Source organism: Coloeus monedula, assembly GCF_965178545.1.
Source record: "Coloeus monedula genome assembly, chromosome: 15".
Taxonomy (NCBI): Eukaryota; Metazoa; Chordata; class Aves; order Passeriformes; family Corvidae; genus Coloeus; species Coloeus monedula.
The window spans coordinates 15,859,212-15,881,529 of record NC_138795.1 but is presented as its reverse complement, the minus strand read 5'-3'; the positions used below and the strand labels follow the sequence as shown (position 1 = coordinate 15,881,529).

Genomic DNA, 22,318 nt, shown 5'->3' with positions numbered 1-22,318 from the left:
TCCAGGCTAAATGGCCCTTGCTGCCTGCAACCATGGGGTGCTGGGTGTTGCGTTCTCTGCTGGGGCTGAAGGAGTTGGGCATGGAAGAGATCTCCTCCTTCATGCGAGCACAGCTGGCACACCCCAAGCAGTCATCCACCCTGCGGGGTGCAGGGGGGCACCTGAGACCACACACCAAGACAGCTTCTCCATGGTGGCAGCAGGCAGGTTGCCAGGTCTGGTGGTGCTCCGGTCCCCAGGGCAGGAGGACCTCAGGCAGTTTCTGTGCAGAAGCCACCCTGTGACGGCTGCAGCGCCATCCCCAGCCTCCTGCAGAGCCGCAGCAGGGCGGCCAGCCAGGGCCCTCAGCCAGCTGGAGCCGCAGCTTTGCCTTGCTGGGGACACAGCTCATCCCAGGGTGGGCTGGCGGGATGCAGGAATGGGTGTCAGCTTCCACCTATGGAGTCCCTTCCAAGGATGCTGCTGGGTAAACATCATCCAGCTCCAGCTCAGGCATGGGGAGATCTCAGCATGTGGGGGTAGGTCAGGAATTCTGAAATTCCCAGAGGTGAAGTGATGTGGATGTCAAGCCTTTATCATGGATAAAGGATCTCCCATGGTTCCTCTTCCCTGAGAAAAGCCTCTTTCATTCTTGCTCTGGTGCAGAGACAACACAGCCTCCCACAGACCTTGTGGGACCCTCCTCCCCGTCCCACACTTCGGCAGGGGAAGTTCATGGGGAAGAAGCCAACAGAGAGCTCATTCCCAGTGGAGAATGCGCAAAGAGACGAGGCATCCTTTGCTTGAATTCGAAAACTCCACAGCCTTTTGGAAGAACTTCAGCCAAGGCTGGAAATCGGCCTGGACAGCTGCCATGATATGGGACACAGGGAAGGTCACCTGGCCAGCTGCAGGGAGCAGAACTTGGGAGGCTTATTTAGATTAATGGTCCCAACCGAGCTGTCCCAGCAGCCCTAGGCTCCAGCCGGAGCCAAGGCAGGTGTGTGACAGTGAGCATCCCCCACAGCTGCCCATGCCTGGGGACCCCTGGGAGACCTGCATCGATCCCATCTGGCTGCTGTGGGGCTGCCAAAACCCCAGCTCAGCCCAGGACACGCTGGGAAGCACCCACCGATGGCCCAGCCATGCCAGAGATGCTGGATGGCTCTAACACCTGGCACCGGGGCTGGCTTGTCCCCACAGCCCCCTGGGCTGTGATGTGTCCCTACCAAGGAAACCTGAGCAGATCCCACCATCCCAACCTCCCCTTGGAGCAGTGAGTGTGAACTGGGTCCCCTCCCAGCAACCAGGATTCGGTGCTCATGGAGGTTCCCACCCCACCACCAAGGTCCTCACAGCCGCCCCTGCCAAGCCCCCGTCCCCTCGCTGTCCTGGCCAGCCTGGCAGTGGGAGCAGGCTGGCGGCCGGCAGGTCACGCCTGGCCGGCGGCACTCGCGGCGAACCCGCCATCCGGCTCAGCTGAAGCACATTTTGTTCGGCGCTTCCTGCATCCTGCCCCATCCCCACGCCGGGGGGGCAGGTCAGCCCGGGGTCAGCCTGCTAATTGCAGCCCGGGGGACGGCGGGACGGAGCGGCCACCAGCCCACCACGCCAGGCTGAGAGCCAGCACAGGGGACACGGAATGGTGGCACCCTGCAGCCGAGGCCGGCACCCCGCGATGTGCTGGGGTGGCCCTGCAACAGGACAGGATGTGTCTCTGGGACCACTGTGGAGGCTCCATCTCCTGCTGCACCTCAGCCCAGAATCCATCCTCTCCAAGCCAGGCCGCTCCACATGGAAAACACCACCGGCATCGCCGCTGGACCAGCCCCACACCAGGGTCTGGCCTCACCTGGCATCGCTTGCCGGCACCTTCCCACGCCACCAAGGCCAAGCAGGGATGGGGACACGGCTGTGGCCCCTGTGACAGCACGCCCTAGCGCCACAGGCAGGTTTGGTTGCCCTTCTGCTAACTCTGTTTAATGAGGATGTTAATTAAGAGAGACTCGAGGCCAGCCCTCGTGGTAGCGCCCAGGGTTGTCCCTCAGTGCCGTGCCGAGCTCGTTATCATCATCCCATGCGCCCTGTGTCACCTGGCTGCCAGCGGGCACCCTGGGGACAGCAGCCCTGGGTGCCACTTCCCCAGCAGCAGCTGTGGGGACAGCCCAGCACAGGGGCTGTGCCTGACGGAGGGTGAGCGTGGAGGGGCGGATGGGTTCACCCTCGGGGGATGCCTGAGGTCCTGCTCGTTAGGCAAGGCTCCGGGCCAGCACAGGGCCATCCTCCCACACACACACCTGGGAGGCAGGGATGCAGCCCCGCGCGGAGGTGAGCTGGAAGTGGAGTGGAGGGCACCCAGCACCCCATATCCCACCTCCACACCACCCCATCCCACTCACAGGCAGGGTTTGAATCCCACATCTGATTCTTTTCTCCCAAACCTGTTTTCCCGCATGGGGAAGCCCCTGCTCTCTTTGTTCCGTGCTAATGTCTGTGTCCTCCCTGGCAGCTCCACACGCCTGCTGTCACTCTCCTCCCCTGCCTGTGCCCGTCTCCCCTGCTAACGCCCATGGTCCCTGCCAGTGCGTGGCACAGCGGGCTTTGCTGTGCCATGATGGCATTTCCCGTGCCAGCCCTGTTGTGGGTCACACAGCTAGACCAGGGTGACATTCCCAGCAGTCCCCAGCCCCAGCTGTGGGTGGGATGAAGCAGCACCCCCCTTGCAGCTCCCCAGGGGATCAGGGCTGGGGAGGGGGCTCTGTGTGCTGCTCCCCAGGATGCTCTCCCAGCATGGGGTAGGGGCTGGCTCCCTCTGGGTGCCAGGACTGTGCCTTCACACAGCCCCAACCCTTAGCCACAGTTGTAAAGAAACCAGCCAGGCTCCTTTTTCCCAGCACACCCCCACCACATTCCTGCTAAGTGATTTCGGCTGTTTGAGCAACATGGATCGGGAACCGGCTCCCAGCAGCCCCTTGCCAGTGCCTGGTCGGAGCAGAGCCAGGCATGCCACGGACCAGAGCCCTGCTGGGGCACAACCAGGGTCTGTCTGTCCCTGCAGGCCTTGAGCTGTGTCCCTTGCCATGCTGGCCCAGCTCCACCACTGTCACCATGTGCTGCAGCCGTTCCCACACACAGCCCTGGGTTCAGGCACTAGTGTGACCGGGGTGCCTGGGTCTGGACTCCAAACCACCCGGAGCTGCAGGGGCACCCGGGGGAAAGCTGCTGGAGAGGGCATTTGGGGCAGCTTTCCCCAAGGACACTCTGCTCCATCCCAGCAGGTCACTGCCGGGCACAGAGAGCCCACGCACCGCCGTCACCCCCCTCCTCCGGGTGCACATCTGGCCAACAGATGCTGGCCCAAATGCTGGCTGGAGCTGGGGACAAAGGCTCTCGCTACCTCCTCCCAGCAAGGCAGAGCCAGCACTGCCGGGTCCAGCTAGATCCACCTCTTGCCAGGCTGGGATGACCTGGAGAACCTCCAGGGGACTGGTAGGATGTTCCCAGCCCATGTGCCTGGCATGATTCCCAGCACAGCACCCCAAGCACTGGCAGCAACCTGATGGCTTGTCCATGGCTGAGCCCATCCAACATCCCCTCCATCCCATCCTGCTGATCCAGTACCAACATGAGGCCAGGCTGGAAAGCCATCCAGAAGCCACTCACCTTTGGGAGCTCATTTTGGACTTGTCCCAACAACACGAGCCTCACCGCAGTTCTCCGTGGCACGTTAATATTATGTCACCAAAACAAATGGTGTTGGCACTGCTGGGTAAAACTCCAGGCAGGTCAAGCCGGGAAATATCCCCGGGAGGAGCCGAGGCTGGCTCAGCCCAGTCAATGCCAGGATTAACCATGGGGATTTAACAGCCAGGGCGACTCCAGCTCAGCTCATCACACGGTCCCACCACGCTCCGGCATCGTCACTGGTGAGGTCCCCCACAGCCGGCAGGACCACGGCACGTGGGCCACCACTGCTGCTGGGGGGCCTAGAGGGCTGGACAGAGGGGTGGGAGAGAAATAACCAAGCTGGAAATCATGACACAAAACATGCATTCATTTTATTCACAAAAACAGCCTGGATCGCTAAAACATTACAAACAGCATTTCAATTTAATGATGGAGAGAGAGCTGGAGAGACGGGGGGTGAACAGAAGAGAAATATCACTTTGCGTAACTGCTTCAGCACAGGTCCTGCAATATTTGTTTTATTTTGATTTTAACTTCTGTAAGTTTACAAAAGTTACTTCTAGGAGTAAACCGTTGCAATTAGGAGGATTTTCTGTACGCAGCGTTTCTTGTTCTATATTAATAAACTAACAACGACTTTTTTTTTGCCTTTTTTTTACTCTTTTTTTTCCTTTTTTTGAATTCCGCCAGTTGTGTAGCAATTGTTTTCTTCCACCTTTTATACCAACCCTCTTGTGGGTTAAACTTCCAGAGGTGAATGGCGAGGAGAAGGGATACTACATCGCTTTAAACATATTCTCATTTATAAACATGAAGTTGAGGCATTCTAGAAACTATCCACTCTATTGTATGATGGGAAAGAATCAAATAAAAAGTATAAATGAGGGTGCAATTAAACAACTGTGCTAAATTACAGTAGTGCTTATTAGTAACTAGATTTTAAAAGGTTACTGTAAATTTACATTCCCTACACAAGTACTGCATCTTTCACACATAAACAACATCAACACCAAAACACAGAAAGAAACTGATTGTCCATACTCTGTCTATTAAGTCTTGGTACTTTACAGATCCATTGTTTTTTTCTTTTAATTATTTTTTGTTTTTTATTTGAAAAGCAGTTAAATGTCTGACTAGGACTCGAAGATGTTAAAACGAACGCAAAAAAAAAAAAAAAAGAAAAAAATTATAAAAACAGGAATGAGATTTGCGAGAAAATATTTTTGGTTCTAAAGAGACACAGGTGCATCCATTCATTTCAGCCAAAAATCCCTTGCCTGAGACAACACAAGCAAGCAGTGACATTGCACTTGGATGACAGAGCTTTGGGATTCCCGTTCCTACTGGAACCATCTGAACGCGGCTCCTGTAGGAAGCATCACCTTCTGGAAAGGAAGAGAGACAGGGAGGGGGACAGAAGAAGAAGGGACAAGGCGTTAGGTCGGGTCCAGCACAGGCGTGCAGCACCAGGGCTGGGCACCCACCCCTCGCCCCCACCCTGGCACCCCGCTCCCCAGCCTTGGGATGGATCCAGCCCAGGCTCAGCACCCTTGGATGCAGCTGTACATCCCAAGACTTCCACAATGCCAGCAGGAGGAAGACCGGGGTCCCCCTGCTGCCAGGCCCCCTCCCTGGTCGGGCACCAGCACAGCAGCGCTCGGCCATTGTTCCCACATCCCTGTGTCCCCATGTCCCCATGTCCCCATGTCCTCATGTCCCCATGTCCCCGTGCTGCAGCTGGCACAATGGCACAGCCCCCAGCTTCCCCTCTGTCCAGCAGTGAGCACAATGGCTGGGCAGTGGGCAGTGGGCATGGCCTGGCACAGCCTGGCACAGCCCCCTCACTGCCAGCTCCCACAGTCCCTGCCACGGACAGACAGACGGACACCCAGAGGACAGGAGCCCAGCCACCACATGGGTTTAGGAGCACATTTGGATGGAGACTGGGGCAGGGAATGAGCTGGACAGGCTTGGGGACACCAGAGCAGGAGCTGCTCAGGACATGGGAAACATCACCCCCGGCCTCAAGGAACAATCTTGACCCCAACAGAGCAACCCTGGGCACCACCAGGTACCTCTCAGCGCTTCACAGGGAAGAGGCTCAACCCCACAACCAACAACAGGCCCAACAATGGACAAGATCTCTTTGAAGCCACCTCCAGGAAAGATGGTGTGGGGCCATGCCCCAGTAGCACTGTGGTCCTCCGGAAGGAGAACCAGGGGCATTTCCCAGCTGGGTGAGGTGGAAAGCCTGTGCAATATTCATGAGAACACGGGTGGAGCATGCAAGGACCACAACATCTGTCAGTGCCAACAGTCCCCAAGCAAGGCTGAGCTGTGCCAGCCAGACACACGATCACCACAGGATCACCACACAATCACCTCAGAGGACCCTTCAGGCCCCACATCTCCAAACAAGCAGGGGACACCAATGGGAAAGAGGCCACAGGCTGCAGTGACAGGCATGGGCCAGCAGACTGGCTGCCATGGGGCAAGGGGAAGCACAGTACTGAGCCCTTGTGCAGGCCTGGGACACTTCATGTAGCATCCTCAGAGTCAAACCAGACATATTCCAGTCCCTGACTCCATGCAGGACTCAGCCACATCTCATTGGGTCCTTCTCTTGGATCAAGACACCTACCACGCCTCAATGAAAAACCAGGGCAGCATCACCCCCATCCCCAGAGGAGGATGTTCCCTGCCACAGGCAGAACCCAAACACGGGGCTTGGGCAAGGGGAGGGGGGCGAAAGGCCAGAATGAGCAAGAGCTGGTGGTGCCCACCAGGCTGCTGGCAGATCCCATCTGCTCCTGCTCACAGCCCATGGCGGGGAGCAAATTGAGCTGGGGCCGTCACAAGCTGCAGGCATCACCCCTTCCCCAAGGCATCTGTGACACGTAACCAGGCATCTGGGAAGGCACAAGTGCCTGTGCCCAGCGATGCACAGGCCTGGGGCACACCACACTGACCACTGGATCCCACTCAAGGCACTGAATGCAGAACAAGTAGGGCAGAGCAAGGTGGACTCTCCAGCAAGGGCCACCTACCCAGATCCATCATCCCAAGGGAGAACGAGGGGAGAGCAGGCTCCTCATGGGTTTGGAAGGAGATGTCTGACAAATACTTCTGCTCCTTTATTATTCAAGGAAGATGGACAGCCAGCTCTAACGTGGATGCCCAGGAGAGATCCCCCTCATCCCCACAATCACAGACTCACAGGATGGTTTAGAGAAGACCTTAAAGATCATCTCATTCCACCCCCTGCCACGGGCAGGGACATCTTCCATTATCCCAAGTTGCTCCAAGCCCCATCCAACCTGGCCTTAGCCACTTCCAGGGATGGGGCAGCCACAGCTTCTCTGGGCACCCTGTGCCAGGGCCTCACCACCCTCATCATAAACACTTCTACCTTATGTCCAACCTAAATCTATCCTCTTTCAGTTTAAATCTCTCACCCCTTGTTCTCCATGGCGAGAGTCTCTCTGTGAGGCTGATGTGAGGGTGACAGTGACCCTCACCGGCACTATCTGGGGCACCAAGGCTCTTCAGTACAGCTTCTCTGGATAAAGAACAGCTCTGATGAATCAAACCCCAACTAGTCATGGCCTCCATGTGACCTACAGCTCTGCAGACAAGCCCAGGGTGACCTGTGCAGGGTTGGCCAGCAGCCCCCACGGCATCAGCCGGGGTTGCTGGGGCTGGCAGAGCCCAGAGGAGCCTGGTCAGTGCAGGGACGTGCTGCTGCCTGCTCCCAACACCCAACCTCACCAGTCTTGGAGCCCCAGGCAGCCCCACCACAGCGGGACACCAGCGGCGACCGGTTCTTCAGGCTCTGTAGATGTGCAGATAAAGCTTAACGGCGGCTCAGGGATTTAGCCCGTTTTTTATGCTGCCATAAAGGTTTAATTCTATTTTTTTTTTACTGCTTGATTTTAGATCAACATTTAATCACAGCTGCGGCCCCTGTCAGGGCTCTCCGAGGACGTTCCTCTGGATGCACAGGGGTAGCAGGACAGTCACTGTCCTTCTCCCAGGCAATGGCACTGCCCCCCACAGACAGGGACGATGCTTCACAAAGCCCCGTGAATGTTTCAGCCCCATATGAAGGGCCACTGCATGGCCCCTTCTGTCCCAGTATCAAGTACAGCGGTGTGATGGCACCCCAGCAGGACCAGCAGTCCATGGAACTCTGCATCCTGGCCCTCTGCAGACAGGTCTCCAGCACAGCATAGGTGCTGGTGCTTGCCCTACAGACAGCCCAATGTCTGGCCAAGGCTGGTTGACACAGGGTTAGGTTTAACAACCCAACTTTGACCCAGGTGACCTGGGACATCAGTCGGGGTCACGGTGTCCCTGTCCCAGCCACGATCTTGTAAAACCCTACCAAGGTCAATACAGGGGGCAAGCGGATGGTCTGAGAGAGGGGAGGGTCTGTCATGAAAAGGGGATGGCGATGCCCTGGAGTGACCCACACCTGCCCAGGCGTCCATCCCACCAGCACAGTGGCCTCTCTCTTGGGCCTCAGCACACCTATGGTCATGCCCAGGGGGGATGGGGACTCATCTCTGGTGGGGCCCAACTCTACCAGATGCAGAACCCTATTTCAGAGGCCCCAGTTTCCCAGCCAGTCATGAGATGGAGAAACCCATCACAGGAGTGACCATTCCATGGGCTCCTCGTGCTATTTATCACCCCCAGACCCAGCGCTGGGAGAAGGGAGCAACTCCTCCGGCTGCTGCGAGCTCCGAGTCTATTGACCCGCTTTAGGACTCTTTGGAAGAAATGAACTTTTTTTTTCCCTTTCTCCCTTTTTCCAGATCACTGACTCAGCAAATTAGAACAAGAATATAATTTAGCAATACAGCGGTTTTTGAAAGACACAGTCCCCCTCTCCTCATCCCCACCGCCCAAATAGATTTTTTTTCCCCTTCAGTATTCATTCAGAGCTGATGCTAATTGAAAAACGTAGAATGTAGCTAAGGGAGCGGCAGGCTTTGGTTGCACTGGGACCACCAGAGGATGGGCAAAGCTCTCGTGGCAGGATGCACGATCCAGCTGATGTCCAGGTGACTTTTTAGCCTCCGCTGTCTCTCCATGGGGATGTGCTCACCAGAAGGAGGAAGCACACTGGCATGGCTGACAGTGGGATCAGCTCACGGAAAAATCAAACCTGGCTTCAGCACAACACGTGGGCGTGCAGAAGAGGGAGGCTCTGCCAGACCAGAGTGTCCATAGGACACCCCTGCCCTGCTGGCACCCAGCCCCACCCACACCACGCCACCAGCAGCTGCCCACGGCCCCTAATGAGTTTCAGGCCCACACAACCCAAGTCACCAGACTTTCCCTGTAGTCCCCACATGAATGTCACACCTCCCCAGTGGCTCTCCTCCAAAGCCAAGGATATTCACAAGCAGGCCATGGAGGGCAGTGACAGCCTGAGCACCATCCAGAGGCTCACACCAGGGCACCTGGGCATCCCTAGCAGGAGCAGGGGTGCTCCTGGCTCTATTGGGTACTGAAACAGGAGCACTGCCAGTGGGGACTGCAGCACTGCTGCCATGGGAAGTCCGGCTGCTGCCTTATGGACTCATCCTGACCACCCCAGAGGGATGCTGGCCCAGGGACACCCAGCACAGCCACTCCACTGGGGATGCTGCACTCCACTACAGCAGTTTGCTCCCAAAACCAGGGACTGCTGTGCTCCTGCTCAGAGCAGCGTGAGCTGAGGGGCTGGGCTTTGGCTGCACTGTGGTCACGGGTTTCATCATCACCAATTACCCCAAGCTCTGCCCCAAAAAGTCATCCCCCTCCTCTGGGGTTAGATGCTGCTCCCCAGCTCAGGGAGCTGCCACCCGCTGAGGACAGGGGATGCTGTCACCAAAACCCCAGCAGAGCCCCACTGCTGCTTGTGCTTGCAAAGGGGACAGTGAAGTCCAGCATGCCCAGGGACCCCAGGATGAGACCCCAGACCTCCTCCCCACACCAATCAACCCCAATACATAGCGGGGGGTGGGGACTGGGGGCACTGGGCAGAGCACACATCTCAGGGTGAGAGCTGTTAATGGAAAAGGGAAAAATAAAAAAAAGTAAGAAGTACCAGGTGTTTTATTATCTAGGGCAAGATCCAAACCCAGGAGCGCAGCCCGAGGAGGGGTTAGGGTGCCTGAGAGGGGCCGGTTACCTCCAGTGCTGCAGAAGGCTTCTTTTTGAGTTCTTCACATTTTCGGAATTTGCAAATCTGGTGGCCAGTTTTGCGATTCCTACAACTGCTGCACTGCTCGCAGTTTATCCGTCTTCGGCAGGGCGGGCACATGCCGCATCTTTTCCGTTTCTTTTTCCCCGAATTGATGGCAGATGCCAACTCATTCTGCATGGGATACTCTGCCAAGCCAGCCATATGGAGCGCGCTCTCTGCCAGAAACACGCCGGCAGGGGTCATAATGAAAAGGCCTGGGTTGATGGGAAAAGCCCCCAGGTAAGGAAAATCAGAGGGGCCGTTCATTGTCTCTGCAGCTGAGACTGCCTCCATGTCAGAGATACCAGTCCCGTGCTCGCTCGTTAGAGGAAGATGCTCCTGTACCACTCTTTTGAGCATTTCTGTCGACTGAGCAAACTGTTGGAGGGCGGTCTGTCCTTCTGAGGAGAGCTCCGACATCCGGTCTAATTTGCTCAGCATACTAGAGATGTTTTTGTGCTTTGAGGTAGAATGACTTTTATCCACAGTCGCATCGTTGCCATTAGCTAAGGGGTTGCCTTTCTCTGAATGTTCGCTTACCGAGCTGCTGCTACCAAAGGTGGAATAGTGGGAGAGTGGACGGGACTTCTTAAGACTTTTGTTCAAAGGTTCACTTATTATTCCACTTTTGTTCCTCCTCTCGGAGTTGACGGGGGGTTGAGAGTCATCTTGGTTATTTTTTTCCGTCTCTGGCTTGTTCCCAGTGTCTTGATGGGAGCCCGAATTTGACATGGTGCCCCGAGCACAACAACAAAACCAGCCCCAAAATTTAAGAAAAAAAAAAAAAGACGAAAAACCAAAAAAAGACCAACCCCAAAAACCCACCCCCAATGCCAAAGCAAAAGACCCCCCAAAGCCGTTCTGGTAGCACCGGCCCGCCAGCCACCGGGGACGCTCAGACGGGACCGCGCATCAACGGGGCGTCTCCTCCCGCGCCGGCTGCGGAGGACTCAGGGTGCTCTCAGTGCACAGACATACTCTGCGGCTCTGGGACACACCACGCGGCTCTGGAAGGAGAAAAGAAAAGAGAGTTAGTGCTGGCAAGAGCCAACGGGCTTTTCAAAGCGGCTCTTCCTCCCCCTGCCATGAAAATCTCAGCGCCGCAAACAAAGGAACTCCAGGGAACGGACCTCAGTGGAGATCCGTTCCGCTGCTCTCTAAAAGGGTCGCCATCCAGACAGAAGTGGGGGGTCACAGGGGAAGTCCTGGCCTGGTAGCAATGGCACTCTGATGTTTAAAGACTCTCTGTGCCCAGCTCTCCTCCCTCAGGGACAGCAGCCCCAGGGAAGTCACGGGGCTCATCTCCCGCTCCGCTCCAGCGGCGTATGGCCCCATGCCGGATGGGACGGCAGGCACCAGCGGGATGCTCCCGGGCTCATGCAAGGGGTGCCTGGTTCCCACCCTTGTTGCCCAAGCCAAGTGCCATGGAGGCAACACCCCAACTCCCACAATCCCAAGGATGTTGCTCACCCAGCTCAGGCTAGGCTGTGCCCTTCCTCCTCCTCCTCCTCCTCTTTCTCCTCTTGGACCATTGTCCCTGAGCCAGCAGTGGGCAGGAGAAGGAAGCCACATGGAGAGTGGCAGTGTCCACCTTCAAGTCCCACAGGGATCTACAGCATCCTTCTCCAAACCCTACCAACAGCTGCAGTGTTCACCCCAAATCCCATAGGGAGCTGCAGCATCCAAGTCTGAGCACTTCCAGCATCCACTTCCAAATCCCATGGGCAGCCATGGTGTTCACCTCCAAATCCCTGTAAGAGTGGCAACATCCATTTCCAAATCCCATGGGCAGCCATGGTATCCACCTCCTAACCCCACCAAGGGCTGCAGTGTCCATCTCCAAACCAAACAGAGAGCATCCACTTCCAAGCCTCATCACGAGCTTGCAGTGCCCACCTTCAACCCCACAGGGAGCCACAGCATCCACCTCCAAGCCCCAGTGCTGACCTCCTGCCATGCCCAGCATGCCCAGCACACATGCCCAGCTGCTCCAGCAGAGCCATGGGCTCAGCAGTGACAGCAAGAGCCTTCCTGGAGTGGATGCTATGCTGCTGTCCCTGGGGCGACTCCGGGGCAGCTGGGCCCAGTGTGGCTGCAAACACTTGTTGTTGTGAAATTCCTCCTCCTCCTCCCTCCCGAGCACGCACGCACACAGGCACCGCCAAGTAATCAGGCTTTAGAGGAGAAAAGCTGCAGGGCTTAGTGGAGCAGGAACCTACGTCCCCACCCCGGCGGCAGCTGGGGGAGGGTGGCACTGGGAGGAGGCCCCTCGCCCACCCCATCCCTCCATCCTGGCTATCCCAGCACACTCCTCTCCAGAGCCCAGACAGGGATGTGGCCATGTGTGGAGAGCTCTGCTGAGACCCTCCCTCCTGCGCAGGGGTGATGCAGCAAAGCAAGGGGCATCCCTGCACCCCCATACTGACTCCTGCTCATCCATCACCCTTCGGATCCCCTTCTGCAGCGCAACCCCAGGAACCCCACAACAACAGCCCAGGAGGACCCTTTCCCACGGACAGAGCTTGGGCATCGCCGTTAAAATGCTGATGGGGGCAAGGTCCTTGTGCCAACTACCGTGGTACCGGCTGCGGAAGCAGCCCCGGTGTCTCACTCCGGTGCCAGAGCCGGCTCGCCCACGGAGAAACCCCCCCGCCCTGGCGCTGAAAACCGCTTGCTTCAGCTGCTGCGGGATTTAAGATGCAGCGCAGATCGATGCAGGGCTTGGGCTCCAGCCGGGAGCTCGCCAGGCCACGTGGGGAGGGAGGGCTGCGGCGGCAGGACGGGCTGCCCTTCCCCAGCATCCCGCTCCACGCCAGTCGGGGGGATGCTGGGCGGCGGTGAGGTGGGGTGCACCCCAACGGGGTGACGGGGTGCCGGGAGGATGGGCGAGCTGCTGCCATGCAGCTGAATCACCCGTCCCCTCTGCCAGGGAAGTGGGGGACCTGTCCCTGGAGACCTTAGGACGGGTCACACCTTAGTGCCGACAGCAACGGGCGCTGGGGCCGGAGCGGGGAGCGCGGCAGGAAAAGCACCGGACGGGAGGATGTGAGATAAAGCGCCCGGTGGTGTTATCTCACGCCTGCCCGCGGCCGCCTTTCCTGCGGCCCTGCGCCTCTTCCGCCCGCCCCGCGCCATGCGGGGAGCCAAGCGCCCGGCCCGACCGGCCCGGGATTTGCCACCCTGCCCGCTCGCCCTGTGCCATCGGCGCCACCGTGCCGCGGGGCTGCCGGGGAGGTACGGGTGGTCTCCAGCCACGACTGCTGGAGATGCTCTGCATCGCCCTGGCAAAGACATGGGTCCTGCCCGCACGGGTCTCCCCACAGCCCCCACAGCGGGGTCCGTGTGCCAAAGTGGGGAGGACACCAGCTGAAGCCGCGCTGTGGTCACCATTTCCACCAGTTCCCATCTTCTTCTGCAGCCAGACATACCGGCCGGCCTCCCTGGCTGGTCCCACCACGCCACGCGGATCGGGTGCCAGCAGCTCGGAGCCCCCGCTCACAGCCCCCTCCCACCGGGGCGATGGCTGCACAGCCTGGCACAGCCCCCCCGAGCACCCGCGGCTGCGGGACAGGGCCACCCCAGCCCATCCGAGGCAGCTCCCCGCACCCACAGAGACGCCGGGCACGGTGCCGTGGCCGCGCTCAGCCCCAGCGGCGCAAGGCAGTGCCCGCTGTTGGCACGGGGTGCGGCGCCGAGCCGTGCCGAGCCGTGCCGAGCCGTGCCAGCGGCGCCACCGCACAATCCCGCCATTGTCCCGGCCGCCGCTTTGCCTCCGCCAGCTCCCACCATCTGCAGCCACCCGGCGCTGCCCTCCAGCCCCCGGGGCCACCGCGCCAGCAGGCGCCGGACACCGCGGCCGTGCCAGCTGGGACGGGTCTGTCCCCACGCTGTCCTCGCCAGGGACCCCAGACCGGGCTGCTGGGGGTGCCTGGCTAGTTCGCATTAAAGGGGGGATCCCCGCCCTGACACCGCGGGACCACCCAGCACAGCAGATACCGCTGCTCCTCGCCAGCCGCTGCCCGGCCCCGTCGTTAATTGCAGCGGGGGGAGGAATTAATGATCTTAATCCCTTCTTTATGATTGACCCGCGTAAAGACAGCGAGGCTCCCCCCCGTCCCGTTTCTGCCCCTTTTCCGGCCCCCATCTCTTGGGAAAGGCGCCGGGCAGCGTCATCTGGGTCCCTGTCAGAAGGTGCTTAGTCCCAGCCACGGCATTAAGGGGCACGTGATGGGCTCCCTCGCCCGGGTCTTTGCACGGGGCAGCTTAACAGCCTGGAGGGACGCCAGGGTTCAAGGGGACACCACCAAGGTCGGGAGGCCCCGACCCACACCCAGGAGTTCCCAACTCTTTGCTGTTCCTCCCCTGCAACCAACCCCCTGTCAGGTCCAGGGTCCGAAAGCCAGGGGGTCCCAGGGTGAGGGATGGCACCCGTGGAACATGTTGCTCAGAGAAACTGTGGCTGCCCCATCCCTGGAAATGTTCAAGGCCAGGTTGGAGGGTTACCCAGTTACTCCGGGCTTTGGAGTAACCTGGTCTAGTGGAACATGTCCCTGCCCATGGCTGGGGGTGGAATGAGATGATCTTTAAGGACCCTTCAAACCCAAACTGTCCTGTGATTCTATGATTTCCATAGGTCATCCCAAAGACCTGCCTCCCAGCAGCCTGGAATGCTCAGATGGGTCAAGGCAACTGAGCTCTCCCATGGTCCTGGGGGAAAAAATGGGATACTCCTCTGCCTGGGTCTTCCCCCAGCTCTCAGCACCACACCACCCCTCACCCCCTTCACTCTGCCCCAGGGCTCCCTGCACCCCAGCACACAGGGGACTGCTCTGCAATAGTCCTGACAATGCCAAAATAAATAAAGGTTGCAAAAGGATCATCTCGGGTGGTCCAGAAAACCCCTGCCAGCCGATGGACTGAGAGTCCCCCCAATTGCAGGCACCATTCACTGTCAGAGGGGAGCAGGAGAGGAGCCTCGCTTCTCCTAAAAAAAATGACAAGCTGCAAATTCCAGCTGGCTCCCGTGTGTTTTCACTGCATGGCTGGAAAGCCATCAGCTCCCGCCGACCTAAAAAGTCTCCTCTTCAAGAAAGAACTTCTGCTTTCCTTTAATTTTAAATAAATCACCCTTGTCCCAGAAAAGCCGCCGGTTGGTCAGCCGTGCACAGACACGGCGTAAAGGGAGAAGAAAGCAGCAAAGCTGAAGCCGAGCTGCTCCCGGGCTCCGGAAACAAAAGGAGAAAATCAAAATTCGCCTTTTTTCTAATCCCTGGGCGCTGGGTGGGCACTGGGGGCGGTGGCTTTGTCCTCTCGCAGCAGACGGAGGACGAGGCCGGAAGGGACCCCGGCGTCTTTTCAGCCTGGAGAAAGGCTGCAATTGTCCCCTCCGCTGCGTTTTTGTCCCCACTTCCTCCCCCTCACCGCGTGGCCGCCCGCCCAGCATGGCCCCCACCTCCTCCCCACCACCATCACTCCCTGGTGTTGGATGGACAGACAGACGGATGGACGGACTCGGCCGTGCCATGGACACCACCAGCGTGTGCCCCTCTCAAAGGCATCCCAGAAAAGATGTAGGTCAAGGGAGGCCACAACCGGTCGCACCTTCCCCTTGCAGCTCCAAAGAGGGGCTGGAGGCAATCCCTGTGCTCCTCAGCTGCCCTGGCCAATGGTGGACAGGACCTTGAGATGGCCAGGAGCACAGAACCATGGGTGGTTGGAGTGATGCATGGGGAGACAAGACACCTTGGCGGCATCCTGGTGTCTGAAACAACACATCCTGGGATGAGACACCCAGTGGGTAGAACAGGACCACGGCCCTGCAGCACTGTCACAAGCCAGAGGGTCCAGCAGCAGCCCAGGTCAAAGGCTCAGGAGAACAAGCCCCACCAGAACAAAGTTCACAGCAGCTCTGACCCCAGCATCACAACAGCTGATTCAGTACCAGGTGCCCATTTCCACAGCACAGTCGAACCTGCTGTTCCCTCCACCAGGTGACACAGGTCAGCTGAAACAGGCGGTGATGTCTCATCACAGCCTCACCAGCCAGATGTCCAGCAGCAGGTGAACCAAGAGAGAAATCAATCCATGATCTCCCAAGGCTGATTATCCCTACAGGACACCCATCCATGGTGCCTGATAACCAGGTGCCTAAGGCAAAGACAAGCCTGTTATTTGCAAGCCATCACCTCTGTCAAACCAACAGCCCCCAAGCTCTGCTCTCTGCATTCATCCTCCCAAAAACTGGTCCAGCCAGAAGATCCACTCCTGGATGTACCATGGAAGTTACCATCACCCACCACCTTTTCTCCAGACATCAGGAGAGGACACCCAGGCCTGGGGGGAGGTTTGGACAGTGCTGTGAATGCTCAGGCTCACCCTGGGCAGGTTAAAGAGCCAGAGGTATGACGGGTTGAGGTATGACAGGTTGCCAGATGGGCAACTCACACAGACATAGTTCATCTCTCGTGCTCCAGAACATCCTTTGAAGGGCCAGTCGTGGCAGCCACTCTGCTTGTCTCTGCTGCCGAGGTGGCACTGGGGGACGTTAAGAAGCCAACTCCTGAATTAAAAAGGCTATGGAAGATTAAATCCAGCATCTGGAGTTTGCCCTGGAAGCAGATGGCGAATCATCATGGTGCACAGAGTGCCTTTCACCCGTCTCCTCTTTGCAGACAGCCACTCGGCCCCGGTGATGCCCCCCAGGAGCAACTCTGGACACACACAGAGGGTGGGCCAGGATGTGTCCTGCCAGGCACATCCTCAGGGACAGAGTGGTGAGGCCATGCCACATCCTGCTGAGCAGGCAGGGGGTGACGCCACCTTCCCAGGTGGGCTCCCTATGCCAGGGATCCAGCGAGGGCGTATTTTTTCCCCACTGGTGGGTTTTTCCATGTAACCCCATGGCTGCTGCAGGCTTCCCGATCTGCCGGCACAGCCACACCCTGATGCCTGACTCCGGCGACACCCCAGAGCCTGCTGCCAATGTGGCCTGGACTTCCAAGGAGGTTATCATGGTGGAGAGGACAAGGAAGTGCCCAGGGATACCACTGCCTCCGTGCACATCCTTGAACCTCACCCTGTGGCCCTGGCACAGCTGGAGCCACCACCGCAGGGACCGACCTGTGCCCGGGGCTGCCCCAGCTGGGAAATGTGGCTGCGTCCTGCCTCCGCGGGGTGGTGGTTACGGATTAAGGAGTCTTAAATGTCAGACGACCAGGCGCTCCCTGGAAATCCACTTATCTCCGCTGCCACTCGGAGCGGCCAGAGCCGGGCGGTTATGGAGATAACGCGATTTGAAGCGTCCACCCGAGCATTGCAGGACTGCGGGTGCCCTGCGGACAACGCCAGGCACCTCCTCCCCTCCTCCGCTCGTCCAGCTGCTGCCCAGAGAGCCGGGTGACTACCACGCTGCTCAGCCCGGGGGCTGCACCCACCTGCATGGTCCCCCCCTTCCCCAATTCCGGGGGATGAGGGAGGCTTGGCAGCCTGGGTGCTCATACATCCCCCCCTGTGCCAAAGCTGCACCAATTCGCTGCCCAAATCCTAAAACGACTGTAACTAAAACCTACCAGATTGAGCCTGGGGAAGAGCCCCCCCCGCCTCTCCCCCCTCTCCAAATGGGATTGAACAGATCTGCTCTCGCACGAGCCCAGCTCGCAGCCAAGCAGCATCTGACATTCACGCGCCGTGGCACGGCTCTGCCGCTCGCCCACTCCCACCGGCTTGGCATCGCCCCGGAGATGCGCCATCAATCCCAGCCCAGCAGAACCCCTCCTGTCCTCTGCAAAACTCCCCCAGACCTTCCTGGAGGGACTCCAGCTCTTTGGTCCAGCTAGCTCCCCGTGTTCTTGTCCACCAAGTGAGGTCCCCAAGGTGATTCAGGGCTGTGAGGGGGCCAGGCAGAATGACCCCAGGGCATCGGGGACAGGTGGGCAGGGGCAGGCGCTGCCCGGTGGCAGATGCCAACAACAATGGGCATCCCGGCAGGACCCCCAAAGAGCTGGGGGGCTGAGGATGGCTTTGCCCTGGGGAGACCCACACAGGCCAAGCTAAGACATGTGAATCACTCCGTTAACAGATGGGGCGATTACAGCATCAGTTACTCAGGGTCTGACCGACAACCAGGTCATGGAGACACCCATCAGCATGGGCTGAGTGAAGGGAAGTTAATTAAAAATAAGAGAAAAAGTTGTGGGCACAGTTGCATGGGAATACTGGATGGCAAAGAGCCCCAAAGCCATCAGTGCCACCTTCAGTGGTGTTCCAATCTATACGTGCCACCTCCAAGTGTCACCTCCAATTGTGCCTAAATCCATTAGTGCCACCACCAAGTGCCACCTCCAGCAGTGCCCAAATCCATCAGTGCCATCTCCAAAACCAGCTCCAGACTGGAGAGGCCCCCTTGTGCTCCCAGCTCTCTCAAAACCTCATCCCTCCACATCCCACCAGGCAGCTCCATGGTGGCAGAGCACAAACCGAGAGGCTGCTCCAGATCCCAGGAAAGCTGGCACTGGGACGGGCTGGTGCACCCATGCCAGCCCCGTGTCACTGTCACCACTTGAGAGCGCCAGGGCCAGCTCAGTGCATTCAAGTTTGGCCATTAATGGGTGGCGGAGACCTTATGGTGCTCGGTGATGAGATCCCAAGTGCCCACAATCCCTGCTCCTGAACGCAACCGCTTTGGAAGAACCACTTTTCCCAGCAGGAAGGGGACGGCCCTGTCGGAAAGCCGCCGGCCTTGTCGGAAAGCGGGTCCGCAGACGGCAGCTATTGACAGATGTCTAAGAGGACGGCGAATAATCCCGTCTTCCTCTGGGAGGATTCGGGTCGCCCTCGCCCTCACCGGGGGTTTATCCATTGTCTGGATCTGCCGGCGGTTGTTATTTTTGGTCAGCACCGCGTTTTGCTTGGCCTCGCTGGCAGGAGGGAAATAGGAGGAAGAGGAGAACGGGGAGGAAGGCTGCTTGGCCAGGGCTTGGTGGGGGGGAAGACCAGCTCAGCTTTGGGAGGGGACAGTGAGGCACCCCACAGCCCTCAGGGAGTCCGAGTCAGTCTCCTCCCAGCCTCACAGCCTTGCTGAGCACAGCCAAAACTCACCACAGTGATGGGGCTGGCACCATCCCATCCCCACTGGTGCCCAGGGGAGTTGCTTCCCGTAAGCCCAGTGGGCCAGAGAGGCTTGAGAGGTTTTGGGGTACAGGTTTTGGGGGGCAGGAAGCAGTCAGGGTTCTTTCTGACACCAAAACCAAGTGCAGGGGAGCTCTGTGAGGGATGGGCAAACCCTGCCTGCAGACCCACATGTGTCTCAGGTCTATGCAGATGAGCCAAAAAAAACTAGGGAGCTTCAGGAAGACAGATTCCCAACCTGCCTGGACCCCCCAGGCTATGGACACCCATCCCTCACACCTCACCCCCAGCACTGCAGCACCCCAACAGCCAGCCAGCCCTGCTGGCAGATCCTGTCCCCCCTCGTGGCTTGGGCCCACGAGCACCACAGGGTGCAGCTCAGCCAGCCCCTGGGATCCACACCTGGATCACTACAGACGCCCTGGCACAGAGTGCCCAGAGAAGCTGTGGCTACCCCTGGATCCCTGGAAGTGTCCAAGGCCAGGTTGGATGGGGCTTGGAGCAACCTGGGATAGTGGAAGGTGCCCCTGTCCATGGCAGGGGGTTGGACTGGCTGATCTTTAAGGTCCCTTCCAACCCAACCATCCCCTGGTTCTTTGATTCTATCCTTCTGAGCCAGGTACAAGGGGAGGCACGGGCAGAGCTGGGGTAAGAGCACCCAAGAGAATGTTCCTAGGGAGAAGACACACAGAAATGCCTCAAGACTTTGCTTCTCCCCATCTCCCCAGCAGTGATGCAGGGAGTATCCCCCCAAGGCAGGGCTTGCCATCCTTCTCCATGTCTTTCCACCACCTCCCAGTTGCCTGCAGAGCAGGAAGATGATACAAAGATGCCTCCCTGCTCCGTGGGATCTTGCTCCTACAAGAGATGGAAGGCATGAGCACAAAACTGCCTCTCCCTAGTTTTCCCCACGCTCAGCACCGCTTGTCATTCAAGCAAACCCCGTGGCCTTTAAGCTGCCAAGGTACCAGAGCTGCTCTGGAATCGGAGTTCGCTCGGCTCCTGCCCTGGAGCAAGGAATCTGAAACGCTGCCACTGGAAACGAAACAGAGCATCCGTCATTTTACTTGCCAGAAATATATCCAGCCCCCAAAAAAAGAAATACTGCCTGCAAAAGAGCCAGCAACAAAGCCCTCGATTCCACCGGTGAAGCAGAGCCCGGCATTGGGCATTGCCACTGGAATCCTGATTCTCTGCCCAATTCAAAATCACCCAAAATAAAACGAGCAGCAGGGTCGGGTTATGGCCAGAGGGGCCAGAAGAAGGGCGCCAGGTCATAATCAGGATGGCTGGTGGGAACCAGAAGTTCTCACCTAGGATGCTACAAGGAAAATCCATGGGTTTGGAAGGGAAAGAGGCAGGTGGCAGAGGCAGGGCTGGAGGGGATGAAAGGTCCAAAGGAGCACAGCGAAGCCCAGGCAGCCCCGCTGCGGGGATGTCCAGGGGAACCCACCCTGCCCGCAGCATCCTGCCCGCAATCCTCCCAGGCAGGGAGGGAGGTCATCACCCCCAGCCATTCCCGGTCGCATCCCCAGGAAAAGCAGCAGCTCGTTCCCAGCCAGCCCAGCCCCCAGCCCAGGCACGCCAACCCAAATATCTGCGAGAGGCGCTCCCCTCCCTGGGAACGGCGACTCGCCGCAGAGTTCACATGCCCCAGCAATGCCTGATTAAACTCCCAAACTCCAAGGGAATACCCCTGAGGCTGTCTGAAGATAAGCTAGGAGCTAGGCTGCTCTCAGGAAATGCAGGAACTGGGAAAGAGCAATCCCTTTTTTTTTTTTCCTTTTAGATCCAGAATAACACAGAGCAAACCCTGATGCTCTCTAGCTCAGACACAAACACTTGCCTGAGCTCGCTCCTGTGCACCCTGCAAGCTTCCCACTCCCTGAGACATCACTGGTGGCCGAGCCCTGCTGCAAGCCAGGTCCTGCTGGAGGCACTGGGGACGGAACCAGAGAGCCCAGGACAACTCCAGGCAGCACAGGCGAGCAGGCCAGAAGGTGCTGAGCAAGAGGACAGTGCTGGAGCCCTGGCAGAGGGGAGGGTGCTGCCCAGGCCATTGGGAGCCAGAGGATGGGGACACTTGCTGCCGACACCTCTAGGACCGGGATGCTTGGCAGGTGCCTCCACCATTTGGTTCGCCCTCAGGCGCTGGTTTCACTCGTCCTCGGGTCACCTGCACCCCTCACTGTCTTTTCCCCCTCCTTGGGCTTTTCCACGTTGGATGGTCATATCACTAGACCCAGATCTCCCAAGCCATCCGCACACTCAAGGGCAAGGGCAGTCAAGGAAACCACATTAATGCAACACCCAAACAAGCGGGCAAATTGGAGCATCCTGGCATCAAGAGGAAGATGATACTCCTCCCTTCTGCACCTGCTGGATCCCAGGGAGCAACCAGCATCTCATCCTCCAGGAGAGCAGAGCCACAGGGAGGGTTTGTACCACATCCTGGGGACCAGGGAGCCCCAGGGGTGCCTCGTCCTGGCTGATGGTGGGGACACTGCAACACTGGCACCAGCAGTGACCAAATGTCCTCAGACACAAGGTCTGCCTTCAACAAGGACCACGGCTGGGGTGTCCTGCACCCAACACACAGCGTGCTCTCGGGTGAGCAAACACACCTGAGGCTGGAGGCACATAGGGACTGACCCAAGCCAAGCTCTCCTTCAGAGATTCCTCTTGGGTACCTTTCTTGGTTCTTAACGCTTCTTCAAGAATCAGCCTGAAATGGAAGGCATCTTCCTTGCCTTTCATGGCAGTAGAGAATAGAAAAACAGCACTCCTGGGCAACCTGATGGCAGGAGTTATTAGGAAAACTGTTCCTGGAAAACTGTTCCCAGAAACCTGTCAGGCCTGTGATGGGGTGGCAGGGCAGGGAGGTGTTGTACCCCGGCCCAGCTTCTTTGATGACTGGATACCAGTCTGGCTGCAGAAAGCACTGGGACTGCTGTGGAACACTCAGATTGTCCCTGGGGGTCCTGCACAGCCATGAGACCCCACTGTGGACTTTCCGTACATGAAGGGGGCGTAGAAGAACGGTGGATAGAGACTTCTCACCATGGTCTGCTGTAACAGGACAAGGCACGAGGGTTTTAAACTGACAGAGGGCAGGGGTAGATAAGGTATGAGGGGGAAATTCCCTGTGAGGGTGGCACAGGGTGTCCAGAGCAGCTGTGACTGCCCCATCCCTGGAAGTGTTCAAGGCCAGGTTGGACAGGGCTTGGAGCATCTTGGTCTGGTGGAAGGTGTCCCTACCCATGGCAAGGGGTGGAACAAGATAGTCTTTAA

General features: G+C 58.3%; 1 protein-coding gene across 1 annotated transcript in view; it reads right to left on the bottom strand.

Moving 5' to 3' along the window:
• Positions 1–4,037: 4,037 nt before the first annotated feature.
• The window catches only part of CXXC5 (CXXC finger protein 5), a 36,406-nt gene continuing 18,125 nt past the window's right edge, over positions 4,038–22,318 (bottom strand). Inside the window, exons 2-3 of the mRNA XM_082291276.1 lie at positions 9,848–10,908; positions 4,038–5,051 (exon numbers count right to left, since the gene is read on the bottom strand). Of these exons, the coding sequence (XP_082147402.1) occupies positions 5,007–5,051; positions 9,848–10,633 (831 nt within the window). The 5' untranslated portion in view covers positions 10,634–10,908 and the 3' untranslated portion in view covers positions 4,038–5,006. The remainder of the gene's footprint in view (positions 5,052–9,847; positions 10,909–22,318) is intronic.